A 10,596-nucleotide genomic window follows, 5' to 3' on the forward strand; every position below is an offset into this window, starting at 1 on the left:
TCTTATGTCAATAATCCCGTGACGATGGTAAACTGAAAACAAAGCCCCAAATGCGTCGCGCCGCGTGGGATTTACGCGGAATACGAGGCGGAAAACACCGAAAACACAAAGCTGTTTGTCTCCTCATATCTTGTGAAAACACGGAAAAGTCCCGAGATTTTTTCTTTCCCCCTAACGAACGAACGAAGGAACGAATGAGGGAATGTCGGCATCACACGCACAAGGCATCGCCGCCGTCACCACTCCACTCAAATTAAGTTTGTTTTTACAGAAACGCCCCTCGTTAAACCAGGTATTTATACACCGCCATCTCCCTTCTCATTGTCGTCTCCGTTGGCCCCCTTTCCTCCTCCCCACCCCACCAGACCTAAAATCCCAAATCCAATTCGCAGCACCGAGTCGAATCGAATCGAATCAGCTCCGAGGAGGAGGAGGAGGAGAGGCGGGGCCGTACGGGTCCGGGCGCCGTACGGATCGAGGGGCGGCGATGGAGGGCGGGGTCGCTCTGGCGTCGTCGGTGACGACGGCGGTGGCGCCTCCGGGGCAGGGGGCGGGGGCGCCGCCGCCGTTCCTGATGAAGACGTACGACATGGTGGACGACCCGGCGACGGACGCGGTGGTGTCGTGGGGGCCGGCCAGCAACAGCTTCATCGTCTGGAACACGCCCGAGTTCGCCAGGGACCTCCTGCCCAAGTACTTCAAGCACAACAACTTCTCATCCTTCGTCAGGCAGCTCAACACATACGTACGCATACCCATCCTCCCCTTTCTTCCCTGCTCCGGTTCCCTCTCCTCGGGGACTACCCACCGTCTCTCTGCTATTCATCCGCCGCGCTCAAAATCCGGTCTACGGGATCATGCCCTGGGTTGACTCATCATGCCCTGTGTGCCCGAGCTGATCTGATCCGCCTCTACTTTCTACTTTGTGTCTGCCCTGCTGGTTTACCACTTGAACCGGATCGAGGACACGAGTTTGTCAGGTTTATCACTGCTGCTTTCTTCACTTCAGTAACATAGAGAGGAGGACTTTGTCAGTTTTATTTTGTTCCGTGAGAGTGACAGTAAGTGACAAGTTGCTTGTTTCGAGCCTATGTGTAAGAAACTAAGAACGAGATGCATAGGTTTGCACATTCTTAGGCACAGATTTAAGTGCTTGAGGTTGTTGAATCACGGATATCCGTGTGGTCTTGCATATATGGTATTTCAGCAGTTTACTTTGGTCTTTGAAACTCTCCTTGTAGTATGTGAGGTTAAAACCGTCCCTTCTTGGTTTGAGTGTAGTTTGTAGGCCCCAATGTTTAGGCATGTGAGCCTCTGCTGCAAGTGTGTGTACTTCACCACTCCAAAATTTTCAACCATCCAGTGCTATGATTTTTGGCCAGAGCAGCGCCACCGACCTTATGGCTTTTGATCCTGAATGCTGCCTGCTGCTGTAGTTTCTGCATATTCATCCGTTTTATAATCTTAACCAAATTGCTAGTCTCTTGTTATTTTGGACAATCCTACCGGGAGGCAGTCATGAGGACCAGGAAGTGTGGGATCACTGTGATGAAATTCTATCTCTGGAATACCTCTTTCTTATACTAACTTAAAGAACATAGAAAGGGGTCGGTCAGGTTTAATACTGTTGTCATGTGAGTGCGACGACAAGTGAAAGGTTGCCTGTTTCAAGCTTATGTATGAACAAAGTGCATATCACCTAGGTACTCTCTTAGACAGATGTCTACTTGAGGCATTCAAATCACGGTTATTTGTGTGGTCTTCCATATAGTATTGCAGCCCTTTACTGGATTCTAGGGATTTCCCTCGTCCTAGGTGAAATTGAACCGTCCTACCAATAAACCCTTCTGGGGGTTAAACGATACCTTAGTTGAGTTTAGTTTCTAGACTCCAATGTTTAGCCGTGTGAGCCTGTGCTGCAAGTGTGTGTACTAGACCACTCTAAAAAAATCTTGATTTCTGGCCAAAGGAGGGCCCCCGACCCTTTGATCCTGAATGCCATCTGCTGCCGTAGTTTCCGCGTACGCAGCCGTTTTCAAACCTTAACCAAATTACTAGTCTATTATGGGTTTGGACAAAGCCTACCTCCGGGCAGTCAGGAAGACCAAGTAGCACAGGCTCACTGTGATGAATTCAGTCAGGTAACTCAGGTTTAATACTGTTGTCATGTGTGTGTGACAACAGCTGACTGGTTGCTTGCTTCAAGCTTATGTAAGACTAAAACGCATATGTTGGCAATTTCTTAGACAGAGGTTTACTTGAGGGCACTGAAATCACGGATACCTTCGTGCTCCTGCATATAATATTGCATCTGTTTACTGTAGTCTTGGGGTTCTCCTTGCTGTATGTGAAATTGAATTCATCCTACCAATAAACCCTTATCGGTTTAAAGCATAGTTTAGTTGAGTTTAGTTTGTAGAATCCAACGTTTAGGCATGTGAGCATGTGCTGCAAGTGTAGTTGACCACTCTGAAAGCTTGAACCGTCAAGAGCTTTGATTTCTGGCCAAAGGAGAACTGCCGGTTGGCATAAATAATCGCATAGATCTGGCTAAGCTTCGCTCCCTATTTTCTGTACATCATGACCTATTCCTTGAAACCGCCTTAACTCTGTTTCCGAATAGTTTAATACACTTCTTGTGCTAGAATACCAGATACATCACAGTTTGGTTCCAGTGCGTGTCATACCTTTAAGTCTTAGATTGATTTGTAAAGTTTACCGCTTGAACCGGATCGAGAACACCGCTTTCTTTACTTAAATAACTTAGTCAGGAGTTGCTTAGGTTTATCACTGCTACTTTCTTGACTTCAAGAACATAGAGAGGACTTTCTTAGTCAGGTTTATTACCGTTGTTTTGCGAGTGTGACAGCAAGTGACATGTTGCTTGTTTCGAGCCTATGTGTAAGAAACTAAGAACGAGATGCATATGTTGCCACTTTCTTAGACAGAGATCTACTTGAGGTAGTGAAATCACAGATACCTGTGTGGTCTTGGATATACTATTTCAGCAGTATTCTTTGGTCTTTGAATTTCCCTAGTAGGATGTGAGGTGAAAACCGTCCTGCCAATAAACCCTTCTTGGTTTAAAACATGGGTCTATTGAGTGTAGTTTGTAGGCCCCAATGTTTAGGCATGTGAGCCTCTGCTGCAAGTGTGTGTACTTCACCACTAAAATTTTCAACCGTCCAGTGCTTTGATTTCTGGCCAGAGGAGTGCCACCAACCCTTTGATCCTGAATGCCACCTGCTGCTGTAGTTTCTGCGTTTGTAGCCATTTTTGAATCTTAACCAAATCGCTAGTCTGTTGTGGGTTTGGACAAAGCCTACCTCCCGGCAGTCAGGAAGAACAGGGTAGTAGTAGTGTTGGGTCACTGTGATGAATTCTGTCTCTGGAATACCGCTTTCTTATATTAACTTAAAGAAGTCATGTGAGTGTGAAAGCAAGTGAAAGGTTTCCTGTTCCAAGCTTATGCACAAACAAAATGATTTTTTTATAGGTATACTTGATCCACTCAAATTACAGATCTGTGTGGTCTTGCATATAGTATTGCAGCCATTTACTTGAGTCTTGGGATTTCCTCATAGTGCTCAAGATAAAAAACTTCATGCCAATAAACCCTTCTTGGTTTAAAACATAGCTCACTTGAGTTTAGTTTGTAGACATCAATATTTAGGCATGTGAGCCTGTGCTGCAGCTGCAAGTGTGTGTACTTGGCCTGTTGACCACTCTAAAAGTTTCAACCGTCGATGACTGTGATTTATTGCCAGAGGAGCGCCACCAACCCTTTCATCCTGAATACCACACCTCCACCTTCCCCACTTTGATTGTTTTTCTCTCGGGGATCACTGCCTCTCTGCTATCCACTGTGGTGATTTTTTGGGGGGATTTTGGTCTACAAAATTTGGGATGAATGATCATGTCTGGTTCGCTGGTAGTTTGTGGAGTTTAGATCTTGAACCAGATCGAGAAATACTGCTTTCTCTTACTTAAAGACATACAAGTGTAGGGAGACCAGCAAGTACATAGGGTGGGGCTACCATGATGATATTCTTCCTCTGGAATACTGCTTTCTCGACTTAAAGAACATCGACAGAGTTAGTCAGGTTTATCACTGCCACTTTCTTGACTTAAAAAGCATAGTGAGGACTTAGTCAGGTTTTTTACTGTTGTTCTTTGAGAGTGACAGCAAGTGACCGGTTGCTTGTTTCGAGCGTGTGTGTAGGTACAAAGTGCATATCTAGGCATTTTCTTAGTCAGAGATCTACTCAAGATACTGAAAATCATGGATATCTGTGTGGTCTTGCATATACTATTTCAGCAGTTTACTTGAGTCTTGGAATTTTCCTTGTAGTATGTGAGATTAAAACCGTCCTGCCAATAAACCCTTCTTGGTTTAAAACATAGCTTCGTTGAGCATAGTTTGTAGAATTCAATGTTTAGGCATGTGAGCATGTGCTGCAAGTGTACTTGTCCACTCTGAAAGCTTGAACCGTCCAGTGCTTTGATTTCTGGCCAAAGGAGCGCCACCATTTGGCATAAATAAGCGTATAGATCTGGCCAGCTTTCCTCCCCATTTTCTGTACATCATGGCCTATTTCTTGAAATCGCCTTAACTCTGTTTCAGAATAGTTTAATATGCTTCTTGTGCTAGAATATTAGATGCAACACAGTTTGGTCCCAGCACTTTTAAGTCTTAGATTGATTTATAAAGGTTTTATTTTAACTTACAAAAATAATATTATAATTTGCAAAGTGCTGCGAATAAATATGATCTACTCCATAACCAATTTGGTCCCTTTGTGGCATCTAAAGAAGTACTACTTCTCTGGTGCTGCCCAAGCTCAGATGCCTGGAAACAGTTCTCTCACACAATACATTATGATTGCCTTTTAAGTGATCCCTAGCATTTGATAATAAATTCTAACCAAACCTCACATGCATTATGATTGCCTGTTGTGCAATCTCCCCAACCTCTTGATCTTGGAATGAAGCATGAAACAGCACGTTTATATGAATTGATATTTGCATGTTATCAGATCTGAGGATATGCTTGTTGACGCAACATGTTACAGTCACACGCACTTTTAGAAATTATCCAGAAAGTAGCAATACACAATACAGCGGATTTGCTCCTTTGCTTCTTATTTTTGGTTTGCTTTCTGAACTACCACTTCAGTTTAAAGTGATTACCGTTTATATCCAGTGAAGAACTATTTATTCCAGGTAGGCTGTCTACCCCTGATCGTCTGTAGTTCCATACCGTTTTGATGATTGTTTATCTGGATGTGGTTACACACTCCTTAACTGATGAATGCATATGCGATTCCCAGTCATTGACCTGGGTCATCCTTAAGTTGAATTTGCATTTGCAAAAAATCAAATAACAGCAGCCAATTGCAGGGTTCTTGGATAACGGGATAATAGAACTTACTGACTACCACTATATAGTTGAGTCTTTGCTTATCTTCAGTTCATCTGAGCCTGTTATCGTTTTTAACTATTTATTAATTCTTACACAGATGACCACTAATGCAACCTGTGGTAAATTCATGCCCTGCTTCTGTATTGTGGTCAATTAGCTGTTTCCTTGACTTGCAGACTCTTTTAGGTGAGTCATAGACTGTTAGGATTGTTTGGGTTGCATTGCTGGTGTGATTGTTCTCTACTTCCCCTTTTCGTGATGCTACAAAGTTGGCCACCATTGAAAGCACATTAGCCCCTTTCTAATAATCTCATTGCTGCTTTTGGTAACAGGGATTCAGAAAAGTTGATCCAGACAAGTGGGAATTTGCAAATGAGGGTTTTTTGAGAGGACAGAAACATCTCCTGAAGACCATCAACAGAAGGAAACCATTGCATGCAAACAACCAAGTGCAAGTGCAACAGCAGCAGCACCAGCAGCAGCATCAGCAGCAACCCCAGTTGCAGAATGCGCCAATACCTTCTTGTGTAGAGGTGGGGAAGTTTGGGATGGAGGAAGAGATTGAGATGCTGAAAAGGGATAAAAATGTTCTGATGCAGGAGCTTGTCAGGCTGAGACAGCAACAGCAGACCACTGACCATCAGCTGCAGACTTTGGGCAAGCGTCTTCATGGAATGGAGCAACGGCAGCAGCAAATGATGTCTTTCCTGGCTAAAGCAATGCAGAGTCCTGGCTTCCTAGCACAGTTTGTACAGCAGAATGAAAACAGCAAACGAAGAATAGTAGCTGCCAACAAGAAAAGGAGGCTACCTAAGCAAGATGATGGCCTGAACCCTGAAAGCGCATTGTTGGATGGCCAGATAATCAAGTATCAGCCTATGATCAATGAAGCAGCCAAAGCAATGCTGAGGAAGATCCTACAGCAGGATACCTCCCCACACAGATTTGAATCCATGGGCAATTCAGATAATCTGTTACTGGAGAACTGTATGCCAAGTGCTCAAACTTTTGACAGCTCTTCATCAACCCGGAATTCTGCAGTCACCCTTGCAGAGGTCCCAGGCAACTCGGGCATGCCATATATGCCCACGAGCTCTGGACTTTCAGCAATTTGTTCATCGTCAAGCCCCCCTGAGATGCAGTGTCCTCCAGTTCTGGACAGCAACTCATCCACACAACTTCCCAACATGAGTGCTGTGCCTTCTGTGCCAAAGGCTATGACGCCAGGTCTAAGTGATATCAGTATTCCAGGATTCCCAGATCTGCATGATCTCATAACGGAGGACGCAATTAATATTCCTGTAGAGAACTATGCAATGCCTGGTCCTGAGTGTATATTCCCCTTACCTGAAGGCAGTGATGACTCTGTTCCCATGGACCCCATCGACACTGATGAGATCGATGACACTCAGAAGCTTCCGGGCATCATTGATTCCTTCTGGGAGCAGTTCCTTTGTGCCAGCCCTCTATCTGTTGACAACGACGAGGTCGATTCAGGTCTGCTGGACACACGGGAAGCGCAAGAGGAGAATGGATGGACCAGGACCGAGAACTTGGCGAATCTCACGGAACAAATGGGCCTGCTGTCGTCGAACCATAGAGGGTGAGGTACTTACTCACATCGACGCTCTCTCAAGGTGCCCTGGGATCAATCCTGGTAATAAAACCCATATAGTTTATCGTTACGCAATCATGCTGAACTGTGAAATGCCTGTCGACAAACCGGCGTGGGAGAATTCCGATCTTTTTGTATCTAAGGTTTTTGGCAGGCGTAAAAATCTAACGACCGTGTGTTGTGTTTCTGCTGTACTTGTGTGGTTGCGACTAACACGGACTTCAACCCCAACATGTAAAAGACTAGCTCCCTCGCGCTATCCAGGGTCGCTGACACTTGGCACGTAATCCAGAAAAATGGTGGTGTTTGGCACTGTTGTACTCGTGTGTATTACTGGTTTTTGGGTTAATCTTTTCGCTGCTGCTGGGCCCAAGGCTTCTTCTAGGGTTGGTAGGAACCTCGTTTCTTTGCATGGAGCCGATGTTTCTTTTATTGAAGGAGAGACCCTGAGTGAAAGATGCATATATGTGTATTTTTTTCTTGTCGCAACTTGACCTGCTGATCTGATCCGATCTTTTATGATGAAGAAGAGTACATGCATGATGTTTTATTTGCTTCCGGTGATGTTATGTTTCGTCGTAAAATACTTGGAACTTTGGCTAGTCAAGTATTCTATCTGTAAACTTAGCGAATTTGCTCTCACTTAACTGGACAAGTTTAATCATTGGAAGTCTATGCATTTGGCCTTGTTATGTTTTTAATTGTTGCTTAGAATGAATTATAATCCCTTTTGTTGCCCAGCTAGTTTATGCGTGATTTATAATGCCAGGTGTAAGTTCATTTTTGTCATGTCTGGGTGTAGAAAGGTGCTGCCGCTCTTAAATTCAGTTTTGTTTATGAGTGACTTAATTTGATGCGCTTCCCTTGGCACGGCAGTAACTCTGTGTATGAGTGAGGTGCATGCCGTAATTCCAGCTATCCATTGGTAATCCCGGGTGCCTTCTTTCTATGCATATACCTATGAAGTTCAAATTCTTAGAATCCAAAGCAACTGACAAGACAATGCACGAAATCCATTAGGCCGACACCGTTAGCTGCCATGACATTCCCCAGCTTGTTGATCCCTTCACTCCTCCCCCTCGGAGCACTATATCATGGCGCTGTCGAGGTGTGGGCACCGTGTGAGGCCACTCCTCCATACTAGAGGCAACGAGGAATACAAAAGGTGCCTTTTAGTGAACATTCTTGTATGAGTGCAATAATTCTAGCTTCAAATATCTAATATTCAGCGTAACAAAAAATAATGCATGGAATGAAATAGAATAATTCCGAGACACAAATAGAATGTATAACACGTAATTCATGTTTTTCTTAGGAAAACATTTCTACCTATAACTATAAGAGACTTGGCTCGATAATCCTAAGAAAGAAATATAATGCCGAGTAAGCTATTCAACTTTTTATTAGGGAACCATGCTCCTTATAAGAGACTTCATTTGTAGTTAGTGCTATCAACTCACCGCTGCTCTGATACATCAATATTTGAAAGTACGTTGGTTAGGAACTTTGTCTTTTGGTGGGTCGTAGGCTATAACAACTTTAAACAAGTGATGCATTTGCTTATCTTTACTATTCAAAGGGCATAATTGTTTTGATCTTCCAACCCGCATCTTCAATACGATGCACCCAACAAACACATGAATTGAATTTATTTGTACAAACTTCATGGGGATCGAATAAATCACAGCTACCATCACCACCAGAGCGATACCGTGACACCAGAAACCAACTATAGAAAGGATGAGAGAAGAGGACCCCCTCCCCTCCGCATCACGGCGCCAGCGCAACGAGCAGTGGAGGAGGGAGAGGAGATCGAATTTTTGGGCGGCTAGGATTTCTTCCCAGGAGAGAAAACTCAACTGATGTATTCCAGCATGTAAGTCCTGATATAGAGTGATGGTTGTGACAATGCAATCAACAGGTATCCTATTGGGGCTGATGAATTAGAGATTGCTTGGGCGTATACATGAAAGCCTGCGACGTGCCCCATTCACTTGGCTGAGGGGTGACCCAAAGTTTTTTTTTTTTTTTTATTCTTCTGAGTATTCGTCTAATTTCTTAGGGTGTGGCCGCTCCACCTTACACCTATTTGATCATCCATGCATTGACCTTGTACGACATCTGCCTTCTCTGGACCCACCACATGTTTTTGTTCAATCATCAGTGCCTACTTCGTCGCCTCATAGATTGTCGTGCTAGTCTGGGAGTGCTATTTAGTTCTGATTATCCACCAGTAATTCCCTGACTGTAGTGCATGTATGTACCAAATTCAAATCCATAGTATCAAGAGACACTACAAATAATGCATGAAATGGGATCAGATGATAATGCTGAGATAAAGTTAAAATCTGAAGTAAGCTATCCATCACTTGCTTAGGAAAGCATTGGTCTGTACAAGAAACTTCGATGATAAGACAAGGTAGGTTATCGACTCACCTGTCCTCTGGTAGATCAAGCTGAGAATCCCCTGGTTATGAACCTTGTCCTCGAGTAGATATGAGATTTTGAGAGTTTGAAACAATCACTGCATTTACATTCCTTTTATTTTTGAACAGATATATTTTTATTGGTTTTTAATCTACTAGTATGAAGATCATGAAAGATTATATAACACAAGCTAACTAAATCCAACGTCGCCTAGTATATACATCTTATCTAATTTCCAGTGTCAAGCGTAATTTTTCAAGTGCTTATTGTACAAGTGCAAGACACTAAATAAATCTACTTATGCCCTATTATTTGTAGCAATTTCGTCTTGAAATTTTAGTGAGAGATCACCTCATAATGCTACCGTCGTTCAAAGTAAAATAAGGTGCATAAAAGGATTAACATCACATGCAATTCATAAGTGACATGATATGGCCATCATCACGTGCTTCTTGATCTCCATCACCAAAGCACCGGCACGATCTTCTTGTCACCGGCGCCACACCATGATCTCCATCAACGTGTTGCCATCGGGGTTGTCGTTCTACTCATGCTATTACTACTAAAGATACATCCTAGCAAAATAGTAAACGCATCTGCAAGCACAAACGTTAGTATAAAGACAACCCTATGGCTCCTGCCGGTTGCCGTACCATCGACGTGCAAGTCGATATTTTCTATTACAACATGATCATCTCATACATCCAATATATCACATCACATCGTTGGTTATATCACATCACAAGCATACCCTGCAAAAACAAGTTAGACGTCCTCTAATTTTGTTGTTGCATGTTTTACGTGGTGACCATGGGTATCTAATAGGATCGCATCTTACTTACGCAAACACCACAACGGGGATATATGAGTTGCTATTTAACCTCATCCAAGGACCTCCTCGGTCAAATCCGATTCAACTAAAGTTGGAGAAACCGACACTTGCCAGTCATCTTTGAGCAACGGGGTTACTCGTAGCGATGAAACCAGTCTTTCGTAAGCGTACGAGTAATGTCGGTCCAAGCCGCTTCAATCCAACAATACCGCGGAATCAAGAAAAGACTAAGGAGGGCAGCAAAACACACATCACCGCCCACAAAACCTTTTGTGTTCTACTCGAGAAGACATCTACGCA

The 10,596-nt window shown here is 43.6% G+C and overlaps 1 protein-coding gene across 1 annotated transcript; it reads left to right on the forward strand.

Moving 5' to 3' along the window:
- Positions 1-328: 328 nt before the first annotated feature.
- Positions 329-7,587, forward strand: LOC123395197 (heat stress transcription factor A-1-like). The gene is made up of 2 exons (XM_045090141.1): positions 329-745; positions 5,755-7,587. Exons 1-2 carry the CDS (start codon positions 488-490, stop codon positions 7,027-7,029), a joined length of 1,533 nt encoding a protein of 510 aa, XP_044946076.1. The 5' UTR covers positions 329-487; the 3' UTR covers positions 7,030-7,587.
- The last annotated feature ends 3,009 nt before the right edge of the window (positions 7,588-10,596 follow it).

The sequence above is a fragment of the Hordeum vulgare genome, chromosome 5H (assembly GCF_904849725.1).
Source record: "Hordeum vulgare subsp. vulgare chromosome 5H, MorexV3_pseudomolecules_assembly, whole genome shotgun sequence".
Lineage (NCBI taxonomy): Eukaryota > Viridiplantae > Streptophyta > Magnoliopsida > Poales > Poaceae > Hordeum > Hordeum vulgare.